Below are 27,565 nucleotides of genomic sequence, written 5' to 3' on the forward strand. Positions count from 1 at the left end.
TTTGTCTTAGATAGACACTACATTCCCGGAGGAATTGGCTATAGAGGTACTTCTGTTACGTAAAAAAATGTGCTGATAGAGAAAACTGATTATGCTAGGGCAATGTACGCCATTTGTAACGAATAGAAGATGGCCCTTTACCCAAACCTCGGTGTTTTCAGCAAAATGTGACAGACTTCTCGCAAGCACGCGCTTGCCCCAATAAAAAAAGGCACTCTTGGCTGAAAAGTCATGAACAGGGAAGAAATTACTACACACAACTTTACGGCTTGTTGGTATTGTTTTTGTTGAAAAGATTTTTCAGCCATCTTTTCTGACCTGCCGATGTACGCTGGGTGAGTCGTGTTGCGACACCAAGTGGTACACTCTGGCTTGCACGCAAAACTAAGTTGCGGTTTTGTTCGGAGTATTTTTAACCAAAATACTATGGATTAATTTGAAACAGACTTCTGACAAGGTTTGTCTTTACACCGCAGCATTGTGGAGAGAATCCTGTCAAAACGGCCGAACTTGCTCAACGTCGCGAAGAATGACGGCTTCACTGCTTTACACTTGGCGGCGAATAATGGACACCTCCGGGTTGCAAAAACCTTGTTGGCGAAGGTAACCTTATTCCACACTATGGTCGTTAGATTGGTATTCATTGTATCATAGTATGTGCTGGTTTAAACTGGGATGAAACACGTAACACGCTGTCAGTTACATCAAAGTGCTATTTTAAGTTTTACAAAAAAAAAAAAAACTTCCGAGCTACCTAAATTCTCGTGCTCCGCAAACGACGTTGCGAGCATGGTATAAGAAAGTTCTTCCGCATGTTACACTCCTGTAGCACGTGAAGGCGAAAGCCTCCTGCACACTTCCTAATGCATTAAGTTATACGATAGGAGGAGTCAGGCTTCTCGCAAGGCATAACGAGCCGCAGTGTGAAGCAGACGTGTGGTGCTTTAAGTTGACCTCCCCAACGACAAATGCGAGCACGTAATGCAACTACCTAAAGGAGCAGCATGCTTGTTGCCAATAAGTGTTACAAATGTGTAACACGAGCCCAATACAATTAATTTGCATCCTCTCAGCATGGGAAAACAGCATTCGTTGTCGAACGCCTTGCTTCCGCCACTTCGCACGTCGCGCTCGTTTCGATCCGCAAGGCCCCGGGCGAACGTTCTTCATCGTCATCTCTCTCGCTTCGCAGTCGACTGTCGCTTCAACCGCTGCCGCGTGACGTCAGCGACGAACGCCTGTTCTGTCTGCGCGCGCCATTCGTTCCCCTCTCACGTGGGGTCACGTGGTTTTTTTTGTGCCCCTCGATTACCATCACGCAACGAGCCACTTAAGTCCTACTGGGTTGATTTCTCCTTTCAAAAGAGAAAGGAGAGCATGACCCAGACCTGGATCATTCCTTATGGCTCGTGTCACAACAGCAGGTGAAAGGAGTCGCGGATATGCCTCCTCCAGCATGATGATCTCAGCAGGGCGAGGCAATGTGGGGGTGTCGTTGGGCAGCGGCATCCTACTAAAAGCATCGGCGTGACCGAGCTCTTTACCAGACTTGTATAGAAGTTTGTACTTGTAAGCGGAGAGCTTAGAGCCCGTGCATCTGACCACTCGAGGCAACGCTTGTTTTAGAACAGGCTTATCGGTGCTACAGGCCAAGAAGTGATTTGTGGCCTATTGTGCTTCAAACAATATGCACCACGAGGACGGATGGAAAAGATCCACCCCAAACACCAGTGTCTCCTTGTCACTGTTGCTGTACTTTGGTTCCGTTTTGGGCAAGCTGCTTGAGGCAAAAGCGATATGACGTTCTCGGCCAACAGCCTCTTTGCGCCCCATAACTGCACCTGTACCATAAAACGGTGTGTCGCAGCTGAGGCACAGAGGCCTGTCAGGCTTGGAAATGCACGAGAACAGGAGCTGAGATCACCAGATGCTTGCAGGCAGTGAACGCATCTCGCGTTTTCTGTCTCCACTTCGACTTTCCATCACAAAGAAGCAAGTGCAACAATCGGAGTATTGCAGACAAATTGGGCAAAACACGCTGATAGAAATTGACAAGTGCCAAGAAACTTTCAAGTTCCTTGACATTTTGTGGCGCAGGGCATGCCGAATAGCAGCAACCTTGTAAACTTTCGGGGAAAGGCTCTCCTTGTAGGTGATTTTTCCGAGTTATTCAAGCTGTGGCACGAAGAAGTGGCACTCCGAGTTTCAATTGAAGCCAGGCCCTTGAACTTTGCCAAGCACAGCACGGAGGTTGCGAAAGTGCTCAGCATCGTTTGCACCGGTGACGAGAATGTTCTCGATGTAGACTGCTAGATGACGCATTCTACTGAGGAAGTTCACCATGTCATGTTGAAATATCACAAGAGCAGATCAGACCGCAAAAGGTAAGCGGGTATATTGGAACAACTCCATATGCATTGAAATCGTGACGTACTTTCTAGAGGCCTCATGAAGAACAACTTGCTGGTACGCAGTCACGCAAGTCCAACTTTTTGAATTTCTCACCTCCAGCCAGAACTTTCCAAAAGTACTCAATCCTTGGAATCGATTAATTGTTGCTGTTTTTGTCACTGTGGATACTGCGTTTATGTTGACGCCAGGATCCCCACAGATTCTGATGCACCGATTCCTTTTTCACACAGGAACATTAAGTTCTACCAACTTTGCTGTCTTCACTGGAACTGTAATGAAATTTGTTTTTAATATTTTAATTTCTTGAATGACTCCACCTGTCAAGGCATGCTACAGTAGGTTTGGCTTGAAGAACCATGGGGGGGGGGGGAGGCATCTGAAGGAACATATAATGAAGCTTTAGCACCCTTGGAACTTATCCGCGTCTTCTTCTAACACATCAGCGTAGTCTTGTACTAGGCATTTCATGCCAGAAAGGGCAGGAAAATTCACTTCAACGTCGGAGACGCCGATGCTCAGCTTGCGTATTCATTTGCGCCCTAGCATAGTGGGTGATCCGCGCCTGCAGTCAGAAAAATAGGTAGGTCAGCCTGCTTGTCATGAAATTTTACACTGAGATCAACTTCGCTTTGAACTTTTTCAGTTCCCCGAATAGCTTCGCAAAAACATTTGCGGCGGCTGCACAGGTATCGAAGGCAAAAGCTGCAGCAGACGCGACTTGGCAATGACGGAGACACTTGTCCATGTGTACACTTCCATGCGCAGCGGTTGGCCGCAAACGTTAACTGTGACGGTGAAAGACGGAGGTGTTTTGGCGTAGTCAACTTCCCACATGTCGAAAACTTCGGAAGACGAAGTTTTAACGGCATCTTCATCTCGGATGGTATTCCCGCGATGACGGTTGTTCGACGACAGTGAACTTCTTGCCGAGAATGAACGTGTGTTGAGAGGTCTGTTGCTTCGGGCTTGGCCGTCTTTTCCTTTCGTATTGCATACTTTAACCAAGTGACCTCGTTTTTACAATAACTGCAGACGCTCTTCACGTGCTTGCATTAAGATACAAAGTGCCAATTCCCGCAGTGGTATCAGGTGACGTCCCCCTAGCCTGACGAGATACGGAGGGTCAAAAAGGCGCTGCTAGCGTTTGCTTGTACCATAGAGTTTCTCACTATAACATGTGTTACAGTAAGAAACTCTACGGCTTGTGGGATCTCCTCTGCGTACTTTTTTGGCTGCTTCCATAGGTAGGGTGGTCTACATGGCGTTCCTGAAGGTGAAGTCCGTTTTTTCGTGCAGTCTTGTTTAGACGTATCCATAATTTATGCCATCCACTATATCGTCGAGGAGCCTGTTTTCAAGTTCGGCACCGAAGTTGCAGTGCTCGGAAAGGCTTTCAGCGCTGCAATGAAATTACTGACAGAGTCGCCTTCCGCACGAACGCGCGAGTTGAAGCGGAAACGCTGGACAGCGAGAGATGTCTTCGGGCAGTAGCGGTTTCCAAGAACTAAGAAACGTATGTGAACGTTATTTGATATGTAATCTTGAGCCCTGTATGTTGTAGGGTAGACCCATTCGAGCGCTTAAGTTGTGCGTTGACATATCCTTGTATCATATAAATACTAAAAAAATCTTGTTCAGCGTTTTGTCAGTTGGCTTGTCGGGCCTTGATCGAATTGCGGAGCAATATATGATTTTCGGCCCACAGCAGCTGATGAATAAGGATGTCCACTTGTCTTCGGAGATACTATACGCGACAAAACGTTTTGAGCCGGTCCACGTAGCAGGGCCAGTCATCTCCTCATCCTCGAATGGCTCGATATTGATGCGATTTGGCATGTAAACTGATTGTCGAAAAGTGGGGAAGTGAAGACACGTGAAAATTTCTTTCACCCTCGTTGCCAGTTGATACAAGTAGAGAATGCCGGCGGTAGTCGGTGACTACTGGGAAAAGGAGTAGGCCGTCAGGTCCGCGAATGAACAAAGTAATATACTAAGCCATCGACACAGAATGAAGTGACTTTATTCTCTCACGCGGCCTCATGCCACTGTTGCCAGCGTAGCGCAACTAAACGCGAACTATTAGCGCCGTGTGGAGGCGCTGTAATTGGGCTGTTATAACATTATAACAGCACTTTGTGGGTATCGTTTCGTGCATTCTTGCGTCAATGTGCTGAGAGTGTATATGCGGCTGGACTTTATTTCTTGCTTATTATTTATTTCTTTACTTTGAACTCACTGACATGTGTTCGAGTTTTAATTTGATTCGTTTTAATAAACTCGTGCTTCAGTGTGGCATCACGTCACCTACCATTTGATTCTTTGGTGTGCTATGTACAATTTTTATCACCCGTAGCATCTTAGCCATTATACAGGTTGTCCCACATAACTTGAGCCAAAGCTTTACAAATGAAAGGCACTCCGAACACGAGTTGAACCGAATGCGTAATGTTGGCACTAGGCCTAGAGTTACTCAGGCTATTTTTTTTATTTTCCCCTTAACTAACAGATTAGTCGTGTTTAATTAATCAAATTTTCAATTATTGGCTGCAGACCCCAAGTGTGATACGCAAAGTTGTAGAGCACCTTGAGAAACCTCTGAATAATTTGTTTCCAACGCGATATATCTCACGTGGTCCATTCTTCCACGTTCCAAAGAAAGCGCGCGAAATGTGAAACAATGCCACATGGCGTGGCGATTGCGCACTGGTATTGTGCGGCTCTCAAGCGTGCGATGGATTAACAAGGTCGGCTGCAGCGTAACTGGCCCACGACAGTGCGTTACGTCTGGTGTAGGCATCTGGGCATGCGGCTTTTATCGCATGACGGTGCAAATGCGTGGTGCTGGCCGACCGATACCGAAGCGATAAAGCGTCTAAGGAGACGAAAGAGATAAAGAACATAGCTTTATTTTTTGATGCTTGACATAGGAAAGAGCTGGCAACCTGCAGGCGGAGTGTAATGGGGTTGGGTGGGGAGGCGGCGTTGGGGCCGGAATAATTTGTGCGTTCGAAGAGGTCACCATCTTCTGCAATGCTCATTGGGCATCTCATAGGCACATTTTCCGAGGCGTTCTTGGTCATGGTATCAGCGATGGAGTTGCAGACTTGTCTTACTTTTTCTTGTAGGTTTTCTGATGTTGTGGTTGGTGTCAGGTATACTTAATCCTTGATGTAGCCCCAGAGAAAGAAATCGAGGGGAGCTAAATCTGGTGACCATGACGGCCAAACAATGGACCCATGCTGTTGAATCCACGGCTGCTGGAATACTTCATCCATCCATGTGAAAGCTTTGCTGCTGCCATGCGCGGGATTACCATCATGCTCATACCAAATATCCTTGATCCTAGTCAATGGAACTTCGCAAAGAAAATTCTCAAGCGCCTCATCAAGGATGTAGTTGAGGTATCTTTCGCCTGTTAGCGTGTTATCAAACAATAAGAGGCCAATGATAGTGCTACCGTAAATTCCTCACCGCACATTAACCGACCACTCATATTGGTGAGTATCTTCAAAACCCAGTGAGGGTTTTCGTCGCTCCAATAGTGAGTGTTGTGGATGTTCACTTGGGCATTATGTGAGAAGGTAGCTTCATCGGGCCACAGTATTTTGTTGACAATGCCTGGGACCTCTTCCGTCTTCATTATAATCCAGTTTGCGAAGTTCTTTCAATTTTGGAAATCGCGGGGTCCCAACATCTGGTGCAGCTGCACGTGGTACGGATGAAATTGCCTGTCCTTGAGTATACTCTCCACACTGAAGACGTTGACACTCCAGCGTCAGCACCCACGCTTACATGCGCCTGCATGTGGGTCTGAAGGAAACATTGAGAGAATATCTTTCTCCACGTCACCGCCAAAGATTGAAGATTTGTGGTTTCTTCGTAAAAGTCCCAGTCTGTCTCAGCGTTTGATAGGAATGCACAATCGTCATCGAGCGCGGATGCGTACCTGGATGCCCGCGTTGAAGTAGCTCAACTGAGCACCTTCTATGCCCACTTGATGCACATAGAGCCAAAACCATATCCGCTCTTTCCTCATTGGACTAAGCCATATCTGCTCATCAACGTTGGTCACAGTCAAATAGCGTTGCTGTGGAGAACACACAGGGATACGGGCGCCTGAGAAGGGAAAGATTTATTGCAGGTCGCAGGGATTTGTTCAAACGAGGTACATGAGGTATGATATACATCCGGTTAACTGGAACAGCCTGCGGGCGCACTCTCATGGACTGACGAATCGGTAACGGTACACAAATGTGAAGCCACACGTGGACACCCGATACTGCAACCACGAAGCGATGCGCATCTGTGGGGTGCGACATCAAAAAAGAACGTCTGGTATTCAAGAAGTGTGACAAGGAGGGCAAACGGGGCCAGTGGGAAAAGAGTCATCGTCTGATGAAGACATGCGTAATCTTCCTTGAATATAGCCAAGTTCTTTTTTTACCATTAGTTTTGCCCCCTTGTGAGTTATCTTTTGTTATTCGAGAGCTAAGGCGCTTAAAGTTGTAGCATCATCGTTCAACTGTCAGTCTCCAAGTCTCTGCACCATAGCACCTGTAAAATGCACTGATTGGTATACTTTCCAATTCGAAACTACTGCAAGGTAATTTGTGTACTGTGGGGTCTTAGGGTCTCACCGGAGTACCGACCACCGCGGGTTCGAGCTTAGCGAGCCACAGGGCCGCGTCAGCCTCTAGCGCCGCTGCGCGCGAGCTCAGGCCACAAGGGGCTACCGAGCGACGCACGCAAGAACACACTATTGCCCTAAGTTGACGGAAACTGTTTGCATCTGACGGCACCCGACACTGCACAAACGCCCGGTGCCGGGGCGGCGGGGAACCAAAGGGGTCCCGCGCCTAGGGCGGAAAATACAGTCAGAGGCTCCTGTAGCACGTTGCTGCAAGAGCACAGGCTCAAGCTAGGACACACCGCTAGGAAAAGTCCCGGCGGCTATGCTACTTGCTCTCGCGATAACCGATGGGCCAACTCGCGAGAGCTCGGGCAATCTCCTTCGGTTTGGGCCTCCGATAAGTGCGGCTCACTGTGGTACGACCTCGCGCGAGCACTAGGCACCCGTTCTTCGGCTTAGCGTCGGGATAAGATCAACACGAGGTACGCGCTCCCCGCACGGGTAAAGGCACCATGCGTGAGCTCAGTCCTAGTCACAACGGTGTCAGCGGACGAGTGGAAGCATGTACGCACCGGGCGCCGTCCCAAGGAGCAAGAGAGCCGCTACCGTCACGGCAGTAGCCACTAGGGGCCGCTTCGTGACGTCACTAGCTCTGCCCTCACCGCGAACCCCCGCGAGTGGAGCGCCACCACTGACAACTGGGTCGGAGCGAGGACGATGTGGCTTAAGCATTGCAGAACAAGGTGAAGTGCGCCCGCGCAATGGCGCGTCGAATTCCCCAAATCCCCACAGTACAAAGGCAAAATTGTAGCAGCCGACACCGCCTTCCGTCGTTCCCACGCCGCTTCGCCCTTTCCTTCTTTCAAGCAGAATTAAAATGCTGCTTTCGTCTTTTCTTTTTCGTGGCCTTAGACGCTTGATCGCTTCAGCACGGGTCGGCCAGCACCACGCATTTGCACCGTCATGCGATAAAAGCCGCGTGCTCAGATACCTGCACAAGACCTAACTCCATGTCGCAGGCCAGTCTCACTGCAGCCGACCTTGTCCATCCATTGCACGCTTGAGAGCAGCACAATAACAGTGCGCAAGAGCCCCATCATGTGGTATTTTTTCATAATTCGCAGGCTTTCTTTGGAACGCGGAAAACGAAGACGTGAGATATATTGTGTTGGAAACAATTTATTGATAGGTTTCTCAAGGTGGTCTACAACATTGCTATCCCACTTGGGGTCTGCAGCCAATACTTAAAAAGTTGATTATTTAAACATAACTAATCCGTTAGTTAAGGGGAAAACAAAAAAGATAGCCTGAGTAACTCATAGGCCAGTGTCAACATTATGCATTCGTTTCAACTTGCCTCCGGAATGCCTTTCATTCTTAAAGCTTTGGCTCAAGTTATGTGGGACAACCTGTATGCATAAGGTGCCACAAGATAAACTGAACACAAAGCAAGGGAAGACCACATCAAGTGTGAAGCGGCATTAATATGCGAAACGTCGTTCGTCGGGCGTTAGTTGCTCCACGAAGGGCTGGAAGATGTCGGCAGTGTAACGCGCTGATTTTACTTTGCGGACCGGTTTTATAATATTGCCTTACATTCTATGTTACACGTGTTCTTCACTTGCTTTAGGTTCGGTTTATGATGGGCCACCCTCTACAAGTTAAAAGGAATAGCGAGAGACACGTACTCATAACCTCTTATTGTGACACCGATTCTGACTCAAGCAAATACCTGTAGTGTAGGATAGTGACTTGCAGTGAACTTAACGCCCAATCCTGCGAATCTGAATGGTACTGAACATATTAGTTTGTGAATGTTTAATTTCGGGATACCACGAAACGCATATAGGTCTGAAGGCTTGATTTCTGAACCTAACGTGATTCTCTGAACCTAACTGAGCACCAGATGACTGGTGCGCGCGAGCCAGTGAACTTGCGAAGCTAAGTGAGCGTGCCTGCACCTGATTTTGGGGAATGTGTGCTGGAGTGAGCTCGGCGAGTGTAATTTTTGCGTAGCGCAGTTACTCAGGCTACTTTTTTTATTTTTCCCTTAACTAACGGATTAGTCATCTTTAAATAATCAAATTTTTAAGTGTTGGCTGCAAACCCCAAGTGTGTTACGCAAAGTTGAAGAGCACCTTGAGAAACCTCTCAAGGTGCTATGCTGCCGTGTGATTTACATTCTTCCGCTATCTACGTATAGCTGTGTCACGTGCCGATCTGTGTGCGAGTCAGAACTATCTTGTTAAGGTGCATCGGCTTTTTGACAAGATACTTCGCATAGCAACGAGTTGATCATAATATGCAAATGTATAGGGCTAAACATAGGTAACCCTGCTCCCATTACGTGTTGCAGTTAGTTAACGCTCGCACAAGATTTAGGTAATATTTTCCGGACAATGAGTGACAGTAGTGGCAGTAAAAATTATCGCACCCAGTTGTCTGTGCGTTGCGCAATTTTAATATCATTATCAATGCTCCCACAAAATCTTGAACCTATTTTTCAGAGACGGTGTGACATTAATGCCCATGCTTCTAAAGGAGAGACACCACTAATGTTGGCAGTGCACTTTGGCCATTGGGATATTATGGAGCTTCTCGTGGAAGCCGGGGCTGACATCAATAGACAAGACCAGGACGGAGACACCGTGCTTCACTTTGCCTTTGCGAGGCACCAACTGAGGCAACTCCAGACATCGGGGACAGCGAATGCTCCTAACGTGTCAGCGGTTCGTGCTTTCATGATTTTCGACACCACGACTTTCCATCATGAATGACCATGCTAAACTTATCTCATTTAATAGCAGCCGGTTCAACGCAAAACTGGGCTAGTTGTCGCAAATTTATGGTAGCACTAACAGTGCACTGAAGACTAACAAAAGAGCTCGCGTTGTCACTGGTCTTGTACTCGTCGTTGCCCCTGTATTATAGTACTACCACGAGTTAACTTGTTTAAGTCATTTATGAGAGAGAGAGAGAGAGAAAATAATGCAGAGAAAGGCAGGGAGGTTAACCAGAGGTAGTTCCGGTTGGCTACCCTGCATATATGTGAGATACTTGAAGACATATCGATGGTTAGGATATAGAACTTGTAGTGGTGCAGAACCTTCTTGATTTAGGTTGTGACTAATGGGAATTTCCTAAATGTTCTTCCCATCCGCCTAGGACGACCTGTAGGCAGGCATTTTAAGATTTTTCGCGTCCATTCTGGTGACCCTTACGTGTGCTAATTTAAAGAAGCTTCTTGTCAAAGGTAGCCGAATTTTTTTTATCTTGACGAGGAGAATGAAAGTTTGTTACATTTGAGAGAGAGAGAGAGCTCTTTAATCGCATTTCTACACACAGCGGTACCTTAGAAACTTTGAGGTTGCGCTGCTGAGATCTAGGTCGTGCGTTCGATCCCGGCCATGGCGGCCGCATTTCGATGTGGTCGAGATGCAAAAATGCTAGTGTACATTAGGTGAACGTTAGGTGCACAAGAAGGTGAGTTAGGTGCACGTTAAATAACCTGAGGTGGTCAAATGGAGTACGCCACCGTTGCGTGCCTCAAGATCAGGAAGTTGTTCCGGAACGTGAAGCCCTAGCAGTTAATAAATCATATTAAGTTTTTTCCCGGCGTGAGTATAGTCGCGTACATGATGCTCTGCATGGGGAAGGGGATAAGTAATTGAAAGTGAGGGAAGCAAGTACTACACTATTATGAATTACAAAAACTCAAAGAGGCCCTCAAGCAGTTTTTGACATAGTAGAAAAAAAAGAAAACGTTCCCGATCTCTTAACGAGGTCCTTGTGAAAATGTCAGCCAAGTAATAATGCATCGCATGCAGCAGGGAATTTGTCAGAAGCAGCTAACAGTCGCTTGCTCTTGCATCCGCAATGTAGTCATGGAAAGCACTCGACCCATCAACACTACTGGCTGATTTCGTGATCGCGAACACATTCTCACTAATTCAAGATGGCTAATCTTAAAGTAAATACATGAAAAATATATACGCCTGCGATCTCAAAAAGACAGCAAAGGCATTTCAACTTTGCACTGCGCGTATTTGCATTTGCTGACGTGGACTCCGAGATGGCAGCCGCGTGCTGCGTAGTGTAGCGCATTCTTGCCAGCATGGCGTTACGCGACGAGCCATTTCGCCACCACGACGCTCTACTTTTGGCCGGGGCTTTGCCCTCTTGGCTTGTCCGCTGTGTAGCTTCCAGCGGGCTAGCAGAGACGAAAAGAGAGAGATAGCTGGGTATCGGTGCGATAACTTCACTCATAGTGGAAGGATTCGAAAAAAAAAATTGCAGCATGACACTCGCGGGATGACAAACTTTAAGAGTAAAAGTATTCTTTGATTAGTTTGAAAAATGCTTCAAGAACCTTTAACATTTATATTCGAAGTATATGTACACAGCCACGTATAAAGCATGGGAAAAATTCAACGGCGCGGATCCCACAAAAACATTTAGACGAAGAAAGCTTGTTCAAGTGGATCATTCAGTTGCTCCTAGAGAAATTGGACGGGCCACGTGACCGTAATATTGCTGGTTCTCTGTAGGTCAGTGCCTATCAGTAGTTCAGTGTTTTTACATCGGTCTCGTAATGTCCAGTCTCAGTGTTTGGTCTAATCGAACACTATTTTTCTAACAAATCCCGGACAAACGGGTGAAGCTATATGCGCGTTCGCATTGTCGTTTCACTGCATAAAATTGTAGCTTACTACGATAAAACATTACGCGATAAGCTTTGTGACTGATTGTATTAATTAGAATGAGGGGGGTTACTCTCATTTTAACACTTTCTGTGCAGATTGAGCGAGAATTGCCGAATGGTCACTTGGCTCCTATTTGCTACCTAGCCAACAGGGGAGCGGACGTGTACATGATGAACAACAAAGGAATTACACCATTGATGCTGGCTGCCGGCTTTGACATCTCAGAACATGTCGTTGCCTGGGCTTCTAGAAGGTTAGTACCATAGTATATGTTCTCTGGATAACGCTAAACAAGGGTAGGCACTCATAACATGTTAAGAAAGCAACGGGGCACAGACCATAGTCACCTCAAAATGACGTCCGTGATTTGTACGAATCCGTGCTTATCCTTACGTAAGGATCCGTGCCAATGTCTTTGACCTCTTGGAACATCTAGTTCCCTGGGCTCCAAAAAGGCCGGTAGGAGTGTGTATGTTTTATGCATAAGAAAAAAAGTAGACACTCATAGTGGTGTTAGTAAAGAAGCAGGGTCTTTATTCGCAAGAATTTCTTATGCTAGAAATGTTTGTAAGAGAAAAGTTCAGCCAATCCTGATGCTTGGGGGGACATACCACAGGCGAAGGCCACCAATGGCAAAAATCACTTACAAAGCAAAATCTTTTTGAATTCGGCTTCATATTAATGACCACGGATCCATGCGGATCTCAAAACAACATTTTGTTTTGACTATGGTCAGTGCCATCCTTCTTTGATTTTACCTTACCAGATGGTATTACGTTGAACTCTCGACTACATCGCTTATACGTATAGCAAGTAACTCATGCGTATAGTGTATTAGGAACGTTGAGTGCCAGAAATTAAGCGCGCAGTATTGTGCGAGCTCTAGTTTTTTTCTTCATAGAATGCTTAATTTTTGGGTAATACATTTTTGGGGAAACTGGCCAGTGCAAAAGAACGGGCGTAGCTAGAATGCGTGAGCCGGAGTTGTCACTTCGGTTCGTACGACACGCAATGAAAGAAAAACTTATGTCGCTTATCATGTTTAGTGGCACCACGACAGAACAACCACATCAAACGTTTAACACAGACAACGTTGAGCTCAAGTGTCGTGGCCTGCGCGTGGTGCCTCACAAAGCTCATGACGAATTCCGTTATAGATGTTATTTCATATAGAATGTCTAGCTCCGACTGCAACACTTCGCGACAGTATTTCAAAGCCCAACGCGCTCCAACGGGCAGGTTGGTAATCCTCATGGCATTTGATTGCAGCCGATTTCTGGCCCTGGAGTCTTCGAGGGTACTGCGGCAAAGTTCAGCCAGTCCTGCCGGTGGCGGACTGTGCAAGATCTGCAGGGAATCTGAAGCTAACGTTGTCTTCAAGCCATGCGGCCACCGGACAACATGTCGCGAGTGCTGCATGCGCTGCAAAGTCTGCCTGACATGCACTGGGCCCGTTCAGGCGAAGGTTAATCTCGGTAAGAGTACTACATGGGAGTGCTGGCACTTACACAGTAGCCAAGCACAATATAATGCTCAAGCACATAAAAAGCCTGCGTGTCTCTGATTTATTTTGACAGCCCGAGTGCCTGGTCTGTGGCCGATTTTCTTGTTCATTTTCATTTTTATTAACAGTGCCAATCTCACATGAGATCAAAGCAAGGAAGGGGTTACACCAAGCACACCCAAAACTCACCGTGTTTGCTCAGTGGCTATGGTGTTGGGCTGCTGAGCACGAGGTCGCGAGAGCGAATCCCGGCCGCGGCGGCCGCATTTCGATGGGGGCGAAATGCGAAAACACCCGTGTACTTAGATTTAGGTGCACGTTATAGAACCCCAGGTGGTCTAAATTTCCGGAGTCCTCCACTACGGCGTGCCTCATAATGAGAACGTGGTTTTAGCACATAAAACCTAAAAAAACCACACCCAAAGAATAAATCGCAAGGATATGTCAACACTGTGACATAGACTCGCGGTGCTCCCCAAGGAGCAGTCCTGTCTGCAATGTTATTTATTATATTGATGAGCTCCATCCCCACTTGCCAGGACGTGCAAGTTTATGTATAGGCAGATTACATTGCATTATTCGCGGCTGACAGTGACATTTACGTTCTGTATCAAAAATTACAAAGATACATGAGTATGCTTGAGGCATGGCTTCAGACAATCGGCATGTCGTTAAATGCAAGTAAAAGCATAATCTTAGTGTTCCCGCTCACTGATATGATTGCAATTTCTATATCTTATGAACAAGAACCCATTCCCCAGGTTGAGTCTCTAAAATATTTGGGCATCATCTATTACACAAAAATCAACTGGAGTCAATCCATAGAAAGCGTAGCGTCTAAAGCACAACGTGCTTCAGGTGTGATCTGCGGAATGAGTAACCAATAATATGAACTATGTAGGGATTCTCAGCTAAGGATTTACAATATGTACGTTCGCCCAATATTGGAATTCGGATGTGTATTGTTCTCAGGCGGTCCTGCTCATAAAACAAAGCCTCTTGGTCTTTTGGAGCACGAAACCCTGCGCCTGTGTCAGGTACTCCCCAGGTGGCTAATAATGTTATCTATCATGAAGAATACCTACCAACATTGCCCTGCAGATTTCGCATCTTAATGATTCAAACATATTGAAATTTTACACTTTGCCGCTTAGACGATCTGAATACGCTTTTATCTGAATACGTTCATTGACCTCGTTTTTACACTCCACCAATTCTATTTGCACAAAAACAATTAGGTAGTCTAAATGGGAACATTCGAGAGGTAATTCCATCAACTCCATCAACTCCATCAAATCAGAATAATAAAATATAATTTGATGACATTTTCCCCCGAACCCTAAGTTTCAGTCACTTTCTTAAATAACCTGTTGCACCCGCCGTGGTTGCTCAGTGGCTATGGTGTTAGGCTGCTGAGAACGAAGTCGCGGGATCGAATCCCGGCCACGGCAGCCGCATTTCAATGGGGGTGAAATGCGCAAACACCTGTGTACTTAGATTTAGGTGCACGTTAAAGAACACCAGGTGGTCGAAATTTCCGGAGTCCTCCACGACGGCATGCCTCATAATCAGAAAGTGGTTTTGGCACGTAAAACCCCATAATTTAAATAACCTGTTGCATGATTACCTCGCAGACGTACAAAGGAACAACATAATAGCTACAGGGGCTTCAGTGAACAAGGAAAAAGCTGGCGTAGGCATTTTCTCGCTTTCGCTATGCTGGTCATTTTCTTTGAGACTGCCAGATTTTACTCCCGTCTTTGAGGCCGAACTCTTAGTGCTTCAAGCTTAGCGCCTCAGAAAAAACGAGGAAGTAAGGCGAGGCCACGAGCGGCGCTAGAGCTGAGCTGATGCTGTGGTCCGAAGAAATAAAAGTTAGTTGAGTTTGAGCTCGGGTGCTGGAACAACGTCTCGTCGTCTCTCTCTCATGTGCTCTGCAAACCAAAAAGAAATAGACCTAATTTTACTAGATTTTTCGAAAGCTTTTGAAGTGCCTCGCAGAGAAAAATTATTACTAAAATAGAATCATATTCAGGAGTGGTCCGATAATTATTTCGAATAAATTTAGCTAACTAACCTACACCTATACCTAAAGCACGTTGCGCTTTAGACGCTAGACTTTCCATGGGTGGACTCCAGTTGATTTTTCTGTAATAGATGATGCCCAAATATTTTAGAGACTCAAACTGGGGAATCGGTTCTTGCTTATAAGACATAGAAATTGCAATCATATCAGTGAGCGGGAACACTAAGATTGCGCTTTTACTTGCGTTTAACGACATGCCGATTGTCTGAAGCCATACCTCAAGCATACTCATGTATTTTTGTATTTTTTTTAAAGAACGTAAATGTCACTGTCACTCGCGAAGAATGCAATGTAATCTGCCTACACATATACTTGCACGTCCTGACAATTGGGAATGGACCTCATTATTATAATAAATAATACTGCAGACAGGACTGCTCCTTGGGGAGCACCGTGAGTCTGTCTGAATTTAGACGAGGAACAGCCGTCCTTGAAGCAGTAAAGTTCTCTTGATCGCCAAAGTTCTGCCAACCACGCGATAATTTAGAAAATTATAACTCTGCAGGATATCCAGTGAAATGAATGTTCAACGCAGTTATATGTTTTAGCTATATGTAATGCCACTATTGTCTCCTTTGCCGAGCAAGTTTGATACGGCTCTCTAAATCAGCATGGGCACACTATATCGTGATATAGACTCTGAAGCCAATTTGATTTGGACTTAAAATCAAATTATCCGTCATCCAGATAGTTTTTCTGCAATGTAATGCCCTCTCTACTAGCTTGACCATATTAGAAGTAAGCGGAATAACCTATTCCTTCTTCTTTAAGTATCGGGATTACTTTAGCTACTTCCCAATCGTAAGGTATCAAGGCTTTGTTTATTGAAAAGTTTGTAACGATTAGCAGGTCACCAGGAGATAGAATAAAATTTTTATTATGTGAACAGTAATTCCATCTGGACCAGGAGCTGACAAGGATTAGTTACAAATCCCTTTAGATAATTCGGGTAATGTAATTTCAGTAAACACCGATGTTGGGGCTGGTATTGGAACATTATAGGATATCGATGACGTGAATCAGCTCTCCAAGCCTTTAGCAAAGAGCTCTAGAGATGTCCTCATTTCATCGGACGACAGATTTACATATTCAATATTAATTGGTGATGTCAGAATTTTGCGATATCTCATATATAAACAACGCCTTTTTGGTTTTATGGTTTAGAAAGGAAATTGTAGCATTTCGTGTCCCAATCTTCCTTCACTTGAGTGATCGTGTGTTTAAATACAGCAGAGTGAAATTCGTACACAGACTATTTTTGGGGAGACTGGTTATAAAGAAACTGGTTCCAAGCTGCCTGTCGGCGTCGGTGGTCTCGCGTGCACTGTAATTAAAAACATTATAGGAAAGTGGTCACTGTTGGTAACACAGTCCAAGGCTGCCCAGGAGGAGCTAGGGAGAGACGAACTTTCAAAACTTAAATCCAAGACTGAGCGGGAGTGATTACAAATAAATGTAGGAATTATAGAGTTCAGACAAGACAGATTATTATCTGTTGTCCAAGTCCACAAGCGTTGGCCACATTGGTTAGTTCGGAAGCCCGAGCACGTGCGACGGGAGTTGAAATCTCCAACAAGAATTTTGTGCTTACACCACGAAGTCATAGCGGAATCCAAACATCGAGTGTCCGCACACCCGCAGGAAAGTATGAGTTTACTAACCAGAAATCAGGAACCCTGGAACAGTTATATCTAAGGCAAATTTTTCTCTTTCGGGAGACCTATGTTCATATGAAATCTTTACTGGAAGACTAATTCTGTTAGTTATAAAGAAAGCTAAACCTCCATCCTTCGATGGATGGTCCAGTCGAAAAGATCGGTAGTTATTCAATTGAAAAGATTGATGTCCTAAAACCATATTTCTTGCAAAGCAATGGTATCCGGGGATAATTTAGATGAGAAATTCAATAAATATGTTACTGCAGAGTGAATTGATCGTAAATTACAGTAAAGACTTTTGAGGAATCATAAGGTTGCGAAAGAATTGACTCAGTAACTGATTGACTTAAAATGCTTTCCTTTAAGAAATATCCTTTTGTAAGGCTGTCTTTTAGGTATTTTTTTATTCCTTGAGTGGGTTAGTGTCGTAGCTTTTTTGACAAGGGATCTACATTGTTTTAACGATCCATGATCCATGCCCATTTGATCTCAGCCATGTGTGTTATAATTGATGCCTTCACATCGACTCTGGTTGACATCGACGGATGAACCTGCAATTTGGGCGTGTCGGGATGAGAAATTGGGAGTTACTCTATTTGGGGAGCAGGGGAAAGGACATGGTCTGGTCAGTTTGAAAAGTTATACCAATAGCTTTTGTTGTACCAAACATCTGTGCCACCTGGTTAGGATTTGTGTCAAGGACTCGCAAAGGTTAGGTGATCCATAGGTTTTTCCATTGCCCTTTGGACAGCATCAGCAATAGAGAGCGAAAGAGACGCGCCCCTTGCTGCTGCCCGACTAGCTATGACGCCGGCGTATCCGTGTGTCCTAGCCTGAATTTCAGCTATGGCTTCTCTGCGGCAACAATGTCTTCGTTCAACGATTTCTAGGATTTGCATTTTTCTTGCCTTAGCTGAGCAATTCGAATAATCAGCCGAGTGCTTGTAAGTGCAGAGGAAGCACCTTCCTTGCTTTTGCACTTGCTAGAATTGTGCTCCTCACAACAAATTCGGCACCTGGTAGCTGTCCTACATCCTTTCAAGGTGGGTACATAACGCCAGTACCTTACGCGCTGGAGGGCACGAGGGGACAGAGGTTTCACTCCGTAGATTAGGGGCCATGCTTTCATTCCGGATGGTAGAATTGTCCCAGCAAATGTGACTATGATTGACTCAGTAGGGATCCTGGTTTTGTAAACCACCCGCCCACGGCGATAACCTAAAGTTGCACCTGCCTGTTAAAACATCTCTTAATACTTCAGCCGGTGTCATCGACGACATGGACAAGCCCTTTCACACATGCCGAATGATGAGGAATAACTGCGCTCACTGGATTGGCAGCAAACAGCGAACACTTTAGAAAGTCTTGTACACAGGGCTGCTGTGCAGAAAAGCAGAGAATACCTCCACTGCCGAACTGGCGCACCTAAGTGATGTTGAAATGGGACGTCGCCGATCGAAATTTCGCCTGAATTGCTTTTGGATTCTTCATCCGTAGGACGCCGTCATTGGTTAGAATAAGAACCACAGGACCTGAAGTGACGCCGCTGAATAGAAACAGATTCGCAGTTAGCTACTGCGGAGGAAGAGAAACCGACGAGAAGAAAACCGACGGCCGTAGAGAAGAAAAGGGCATCTGCCTCGTCTCATTAGCACTAGCTAAATAATAATCACACTAGCAAAACAGTTGACAACAGAACAAAAAGCTACTCAATCCTTGGCTAAAACCCCGAGCGTCAAAAACAGCTCAGAAAGGGCCGACGGAGAAGAGCGCAGAAGACGCGGGGACTTGTCTGCTGGCGGGTCCCATGGCAAACTGACTTTTATTTCGTCGGTCGCCAGGGCTAGCTCAGCTCCTACGCCACTCGTAGCCTCGCCTGACCTCGTCTTCTTTCCTAAGGCGATCGCGTCGATGTCGCTGACGCTAGAAGTTATCGATACTTAACGACAAATTATGGATTAGTTCTAGTAGCCGAGTGACAGTTGACAGTTCTTTACAAAAACCATGTTGGCGAGATGATAGGATGTTTTTTTAATCGAGGTATGTGGTTATATATTTGAGGACTATGTGTTCTAGAAGTTTACAAACTGTGCTAGTTAGGGAAATTGACCTGTATTGGAGACTTCGGCTTTGTTTCCGTTTCTTGATTTGTGTACTGAAATAGTCGCGATTTTCTAGTCTTGTGGTATCGTGCATGTTGTTAATGATTTATTAAAGATTAGGCCCAGATATTTGGCTAACCATTCTGCGTACGTTTTTAGAAATCTATTGGGTATGTTGTCCGGTCCGACTGCATATTAATCTAAATATTTAGTTAAAGGTTAATTAAGCCACGCTGAGCTACTACATGATCTATGGCATCGATTTCTGCCGTTGGGCTGCTATACACGACGCCCACAATGGCCGCACATGAACCTAATAACAGTCAGCAAATTATTGCTTCTGTGCCCTAACCTCGGGTAACACATAAAAGCGTATTTTCTTGTTTTAAGGAAGGCTACACCTCCCACACGAGACTACCTATTTTTGCGAATTATTGTGTAATGAGGGGGTGATACCTCGTGACCTATGACGTCAATCGAAAGCAACATTTAGGTTACTTCCATAAAGTCAGGTCTCAACCCCAAAGGAATAGACTCAAGCGCGTCTGTCTCGTTAATAATGGTACGTTAAATGCAGCTTATTTCTGCTGACGGGGCCGCAGCTCCGATGCAGCGCTGTGCTGGTTTCCCTGAGGTCTCGGCTCTGGTTTTAATGAGACTGCTTCGTTCCTGTTGTCGTCCCAGTGATAAAATTCCCCGCTTAGTCGTCATTTATCAACTACTGAGGGTGCCTTTGCTCCAGCTTCATTATACTGTTTAGCAAAAGCCCAAATTTTTCTTCTAATTTCACTCACGCCTGCTGAAAATTCTTCACTGATTGTATAATTAGTTCCCTTTATCTTAAAACAGTTCTTTAGAACCATGGCTTTGTCACGAGAATCAAGCAGTTCCACAATGATTATGAGTGAGTGTATTGAGAGAGTCACTACTTCCGTCTGCTTTTCCTTGCACTCCGTACACTTTCAGGTTGCTCCTCCTAGAATGGCTGTCCAGATCGTCACCTTAAGTTCTAACGCCTGCACGATTGTTCGCAAATTTGACAGTTCATTCGAGCAACACACTAACGTGTTTTGAAGCTCTGTTAGTTGTGCGATTTCCTATCGATTGCGTCCAACCGATCTTCTCTTGTCTGCTTTAAATAATCAGAACGAGCGGGAGCTTTTCGGAGAAGTGAGCCATATCGAGTCCTGGGTTGGTCTCAATAGCACAGGCGAACAACAGTAATTTATTAACGTGACTTACAAGATCGAAAAACATCGAACACAGCAGCCTCGGGCACGGCAGCACAGCCAAGCACAACTCCTCAGAATGAAAACATTTGCCCAAACGTTTCCTTACCTGCGTTTCCTTACCTGCGCGAGAAAGACCAGAGGATTATGCGTCCGCATGTCTTGAGTGCTGTCATGCCCTATTGCCCACTGTGGAAATTCGGATGCTTTTATGCATTCGAGCACCGGTTTCGTCGCTTGGATGAAGCCTGGGCAATCGGTGGCGTTTGATTTTGATGCGACTTGCGTTTGATTTTCCCATTGTGGTGGCATCGCTCACACAACGGTAGTCGCATGAGCATCGCTGGTCGATGTCCAGGTGCGCTAAATAGCTTGTGCTGCGTCAAGTTTGTCTATCATGTCCGCCTGGGGTCAGCAGCAGGTCTGCGATAGATAAGCTGCACGAGAGGGACCAGAGGAATATAGGCATGCATGCGTTTAGTGCTACCATGCTCTTTGGATCTTTGTGCTTCGAACTTTGCAGCAGTAGCAAGGGCAGGTAACCGACACGGAATCTTTCATATTAGTTATCAGAATGTCTCCATCATCTGCCTAATTGTCCTGTCCTTCGAGTGACTGCATTTTGACTTGTAAATGGTTTATTTCGCGCAGCACGTTTCCAATTTGCCGTCGGGAGCTGTAAAAAACCTACGTCGCCGCTGCTCCATCGTTACAAAAATCAGAATGCAAGAAATAACCAAGCATTTTCTGAGGGCTGTTTTAGGGGTGCGTTCGCATATGCCTTCTTTTACCGCGTAGTAGTGAAGGAAGGGATTAGTACTTACTCGTTCCTTGTATATTTTGCCTTTTTTTTTCTTCGCTGCTATTCGGTGCGCAACACCTTTTTGACCTTATTATTTTTTTTGTTACAGTACCACGTCAGCAATTGACCGAATAAAGCAGAAGCATTATTGCATTGGGTCGGGCTGGACATCTCTGGAGAGTTAATGTATATGTAATACCACTTTCCGGTCGAAAACTGTGTCTTGGACAGCCCCTCGCTGGCGCATAATTGGTGGCAGTTGTGTGCATGTCTATGAAAGAGCGAGATATTATAGAATAAGCGGAAAAGCTTTATCTGCACCGTCTTTTCATATCCGCGCACTTTTCCTGTGCTTAGGTGATTTCATTGTTTAATTAAATTTATCGTTTGGCCCAGACTGACAATTCTGATAACTTCTGCTTGTATCAGGATCCTCAAGGTGTTGCATCAAGTTCAGCAAGGTGAAATGCATTAAACGCAGAAACGCCGCCCCTTACCACCTGTCGGCTCGATTAATATTTTGCAGCATGTGGTAGTGGTCTGGGTATCATTGTGAAGCTTGCATGAATTGAGTAGGTTGGCGGAGAGGCAGACTCGTGCTCTGCGCTTTATGAACGTAAGCTAAATACAGCAGCATATCGTCAGGAGTGCGACCATTAACCACGGGATATCATTGTTTACGCAAGCGACAATTTCTTCATAAGAGCGTGTAATATAGGAAACTTAGAAGCGCTTAGCCATACCTGCCAAACTATGAATATTGAAATTCGTAAACATTCCGTGAAAACGACACCAAATGTGGAGAGGTGGAGGGAAGGAATGAATAGCACGTACTTTTTAAAAGTTTGCCCACAGCGTAGGTGTTTTATGGGACATATACGTACTTTATTAATGATGATTTACCTTTACACGCAGAACACTGGCCGCACCAAAATTGAGAACAGCAGAATCTTTCGAAGCAACGCATTGTTTTTAGATCAGTGACTTTTTCAACGACATTGCCGTTGCTGATTTTGCCTGCTTCAGGGTTCTCTGTACAACCTGGATATAAGAAAGCATTTGCTCTTGCGTTCTCTCCCCATCAGAAGGCTGATAACAGAATGCTCGTGGACAAACGAGTGAGGGCTTATAAAACAGACATAAGTTTTCGCAACACTTGATGCAACATTGGTAAAATTGTAAAAAAGTAGGTCGAATTCATAACTTTACGCAAAATTTGGGAGCGTTGGCAGGTATGGGTTAACGTTATTTTCGTGCTGAAAAAACTAGTCGACTGGGCCTCTTCTTGAGTGGATTTAGTATGCATAACCCATAGTGAGACTACGCCATATCCTCGCTAATCTTCATGGACGTTTCCAATTTCACTCTAGAAACGTAAGAGCGTAGCATCATTGCGTGTGTTCAGTCCTCGAGGGAAGCCTACCCTGTGAAGTGCCGAGCAAAGATGCGCTTTGAGCGAGATAGGTACGGTTGTACAATCTCGCCGACCCTGTGAATAAGTCACATCTTTTTACCTACAGATGGGACTCCTGTCAGAGGCAGGGAAACAAACCAGAGGACGCAGGAAGAACTGGACACTAAGCTGAGAGACCTCGAGGACCGGCACACGTGCGGTATCTGCATGGAGAAGCCTCGAGACGTGGCCTTTCTTTGCGGACATGGCTCGTGCTCGTTGTGCGCTGAGAATCTGGACCTTTGCCACATGTGCCGTCAACCGATCGAGAAAAAGATTTCTTTGTATTTCGAATGAGTGTTCTCCTTGTAGACGGGCTCACTTGGGATGGACATAGTGCCAAAGATGATTCTCCATAAAACCTTATAACGATGTTCTTTGAAAAAACCAGTAAGGACATATCAGAGAAAGAGCTAGAGAAACAGAAACGCTTCATTTGCATTACCCTATTCGTCGCCTACCATTTCTTTTTTAAAGGACCATCTACGTAGCTTTGGTCAGAATTTGTGCCAGACCACTAAGTAACCACGACAACTCATCGACAGGCAACTCAAGAGCGATGAATAGTTTTTTTTTTTCTGTGGGGGCGCCACTGAGTAGTACAGTGGTCGGAGCCTAAATTCCCACGCAAACTAGGAGGTTTGAATTGTAGATAACAAAATGTGCTTAAAACATTGCCTGCTGAAAAACATTTTCCTCCAAACACAACATTCGCCTAAATCATCAATGCGTTGTGGAATGACATATTCAAATACACGGCACATCTTGCACCATTTCCCAAAACTAAACTTTCTAAAATTGCGTGTCACTTGTGATATGTGAAATGTGATACTTTTCAATATCTTCCTCAGCCAAGGCAAAATATTTGTGTACTCAAATTTAACTATTACTTTTTCTTCTAAGAAAGGTACGTTACCTTCTTCCTGCTGGCCCTATGTTACATTCCAAGCCGTCTTTGACGATCAAAGCAGGGTCCACTAGCGCACCTGTTAAGAAAGTAATTTCTGAATCTCTCCTTGTTACTTCTTGCTGGCGCATAGGATGAAAGGATAATAGTGAGCTACTGTTTCTTGACCGCAACATTTGTTCTTCTCACAACAAAGAAGAGTATAAATATAAGTATAAAATGAAAACATGGGAGTGACGTAAGAGTCTGCCTCTCTTTGCTTTCTGAAGCTGAAATATCTATTTACCTGCTGTAGGCGTTAGTACTACTCCCTCTTTCGCAAAACGATACTTGAGCTTATACATCTGCAGGCTTACATTTATTGTTGTCATTGTTATTTGGTGCTGTTCATGGAGGTGTTGCAGGGTGGGTGCTGAGAACCTAAATAAGGACATAAGAGGAAGTGCAGGCATTCTCTTGACGCTACAGCTCTGAAGTGATACGGATCTTATCCCATGTCTTTTATTATACACTTTTATACCTGAAGACAACTTCCACGAATGTTTTTCTTCGAAGCATACAATTGTTCTGTGCGCTTCCATTAGACTGAACGTCAGCGTACTCTTCAAGTTCAGGTTTATTGAACTTGTGGTGACATTTGATTTTCGCGCTCAAGTGCATAAATATGCCACCTCAGTTGCACTGGATGACAGTGTCACGTCCACTTCGAAGGGTTGTCGTTTTTCATAAAATGTAACGATTTCGTTGGTTGTGGAGTACATTTTACTTTCACCTGTAAATGCCAGGGCCTTTAGTCCTGCTTCAAAGCGACTGCATTGTCCAGAAATAAAGCAGTTTTACTTGTTGTTCTTGGTGGGTCTCTAGGTGTGGATGTCCAGGTTCAAGGGCGCAAATAACAAACAACATCGGCTTTCTGCGTCAACTACGGTTTCCTTCGTTTACCTTTATAGGGTAAATTGATCAAATCGTTCGAAAAGTCACGTCACCCCCCAAAAACAAAGTCGCACCGAATACGCGCTTCAAATGTGACTTTGAGCACGTTAAATAATAGTTATCAAAGTATAAGTATAACAAGAAGGTCGTAAATGGTATCGCGAGTTGGTAAAAGTCATTGGTTGAGGAGCATGTCTTCAAGTTCATCATGGCATCCCTGATGGCGTTCATAATCACGGCCTAGTCGGCTTCTGCCTAATCACGGCTTCTGCTGTACAACAGTGGAAATCCCAAGAAAACTTCGTTGGCAGTATATTTTTCAAGCTATATTTCATTTTGCCGAATCTTTTGCCAAGATTCTTCTACACAGATGGATGCCAAACTCCTATTTTGTTTTGTTCCTCTAATAATGCAACGTGAAATGCAATGCTGTCAGTCTATTGTCATTTCCCTTTTCCCATTGATGACGATGCGTATCCTTGCCATGTTTTGATCAGTTTTTTATAGTGCGGGCCTCGAATGTTGTAGCCTAGATGCTGTCAGGTATTATTATCAATATTGTTGCCAGGCGGAGTCAAGCACGAATGTTCTTTATGCAATGCGAATGCTGAAGGCACCAGATGACTCTAAAACATGGCGGCCGAAGCGCCCCAGCAACAACACTTCCCCGTCATCCTCTCTTGTTTGCACGTCCTGTTCTGCATCGCGACCCTACGCCGTCGGTGTTGCAGCGCCGACCCAGCGCAAGCGATCATGGCCCAGCAGAGGCACGCACGTAGGGCTTTAAACGGGAGACATGAACAACATCGGTTCTTGCCTGTACGTACGACGGGCCTGGTTCTTCGGGAGCAATCTCATACATCACATCCGAAATCTGTCGGCGCATTCAGTAGGAACCTGAATATGACCACAGAAGTTTTTTCGGATAGGCCCACACAAAGAGATGGTGGCCGTAGGCGCACGAGGGAGCCAGGTAAATACTGCACGTTCCCATGGTGCGTATCGTGATGGGACTTCTGTGCAGCCTGGGAATCAGTGAGGCGAGCGCGGGTAATCTGGCGGGCCTGTGCTGCCATAGAAATTGCATCGCATGCAAAAGCGGTGTGCGACTGTGTGACCTGTGGAAGTACAGTGTCCAGGGGTGGGATCACGACCAAACAGCAGATAAAACGATGAGTAACCTGAAGTGTCATGACGGGACGAATTGTAAGTCAAGGTGACATACGGCAGAGCGACGTCCAGTCCTGGTGGTCTGGAGAAACGCGCATAGCTAGCATGTCCGTAAGCATTCTGTTCAGTCGCTCTGTGAGACCGTTAGTCTGTTGATGGTAAGCAGCGGCTATTTGATGTTCAGTGGAGCATAGGCGAAGGATATCAGCAATGATCTTTACAAGAAGTAACGTTCGCCATCTGTGAGGAGCGGACGAGGAGCACCGTGCTGCAAGATGACGTTGTGTAGGAGGAAATCTTCGACGTCAGTGGCACTTTTAGGCAGAGCTCCCGTAATGGCAAAGCGCGTGGCCTAATCGGTTGCAACCGCAACCTATTTGTTGCTCTTAGTTGAGAAAGGGAAAGGGCCAAGTAGGTCGAATTCCACGAGAAAGAAAGGCTCAGTGGGAATATTGATAGGTTGTAGAAGTGGAGCTGGAGTCATGGGAGTGGGCTTCCGGCGCTGGCACAGGTCGCAAGCAGTCACATACGGGTGCACAGAGCGGTAGAGTTCGGATCAGAAGAAACGGCGCCGGACGTGGTCAAAGGTGCGAGTAACACCGTGATGCCCAGCGGTGGACGCGTCGTGGAGTTGTTGAAGCACAGTGCGTTGAAGGTGCCCCGGTACGGCTAGCAGTAGGTCCGCACCATCGGGGAGCAAGTTGCCTTTGTACAGGACTCCATCAGAAATGCAGAAGAGACGAAGGGAAGGATCAGGAGTTGGCGAGCTTAACCGATCTATGATGGTTCATAGAAAGGGACCACGGCGCTGTTCATCGCCAATGTTGAGGAAATCCGAGACGTACATAACGCTGTTCCTTGGTTCTAGGTCTGTGGCTTCCGGTGAGTCAACAGGATGGCGGTCGAAGCAGTCGGCGTCCTGATGTAAAACGGCCAGATTTGTACAATGCAGAGAAAGTGAACTCTTGCAAGCGCAATGCTCGACGCCCAAGACGCCCTGTAGGGTCCTTCAACGAGGAGAGCCAGGAGATCGCGTGGACGTAGTCGGCAATTACGCGGAAATGGCGACCAAATAAGTAGGACGAAACTTCGCTATCGTCCAAACCAGCGCTAGGCTCTCTCGCTCCGTGATAGAATAGTTGCGCTCGGCCGTGGACAGCTGCCGCGGCGAATCCACCACTCGGCCTTGGCTACGTACCGCCGTCTTTTGGGCACTGTTTTAGTCACCGAAGGCACTACAGGGTGGTGATGGCGTATGCAACGTAACCACTCCCCGGTTGGGTGGTGGGAGATTTGAACTTCGAAAAGGAATTAGAACACTTCAAACGCAATGTCCTCGTAAATTAAGTATTTTCTTGACACGATACAACCATCGTGAGGTTTCTGTAATGGTGTTTAAACATTCTACGTCGATTTAGTATCCGCCTTTAGTGTCCCTTTAATGCTTAAGAGGAAGCTTTAGCTCGGGTGCTCCTATCTAAGCACATGTAAAAGGAGAATTAGTTTTTCTTGGCAACCAGTGCACCAAGTTTCGCGAGGTTTGTTCCATTTAAAGAAAAACTTAAGATCTAGTGACGGCTGGTTTCTAACTTTTGATTTAGGTCGACAATCTTTTATTATAAATTGGCGAAAATTTAGCATTTTCAGAAAACGAAACTATCAAGTTTGTAACTCTATAACTCAGCAATGAAGCATTGTACCACAATTCTGGGAATTGCATTTAGTAGCACATCTAATACGGACAAAATTGATATGTTACACAGGAATCTAAATAAATTTAGTAATATGGGAATACGGCTTTTGCAGAACCCTTGTACACAAAGTAACAAGTTAACGTAAGATGTAAAATGACATGCCGAATTTGTTCGCTTTCAGTGGATGCACTTACATAACCGCGATATCTGCTCTTGATGCTGAGCTATTATCTGTAAACTTCGTGCTTCTATTTTTTCAAACTTTCGAATTTTTCAATATTC

The 27,565-nt window shown here is 45.5% G+C and overlaps 1 protein-coding gene across 1 annotated transcript in view; it reads left to right on the forward strand.

The window, feature by feature from the left end:
• The window catches only part of LOC135917728 (E3 ubiquitin-protein ligase MIB2-like), a 74,937-nt gene extending 50,603 nt beyond the window's left edge, over nt 1–24,334 (forward strand). Inside the window, exons 11-15 of the mRNA XM_065451303.1 lie at nt 477–603; nt 9,550–9,771; nt 11,841–11,998; nt 13,015–13,220; nt 22,647–24,334. Coding sequence (XP_065307375.1) covers nt 477–603; nt 9,550–9,771; nt 11,841–11,998; nt 13,015–13,220; nt 22,647–22,876 — 943 coding nt within the window. The 3' untranslated portion in view covers nt 22,877–24,334. The remainder of the gene's footprint in view (nt 1–476; nt 604–9,549; nt 9,772–11,840; nt 11,999–13,014; nt 13,221–22,646) is intronic.
• The last annotated feature ends 3,231 nt before the right edge of the window (nt 24,335–27,565 follow it).

This window comes from Dermacentor albipictus, chromosome 2, assembly GCF_038994185.2.
Source record: "Dermacentor albipictus isolate Rhodes 1998 colony chromosome 2, USDA_Dalb.pri_finalv2, whole genome shotgun sequence".
NCBI lineage: Eukaryota > Metazoa > Arthropoda > Arachnida > Ixodida > Ixodidae > Dermacentor > Dermacentor albipictus.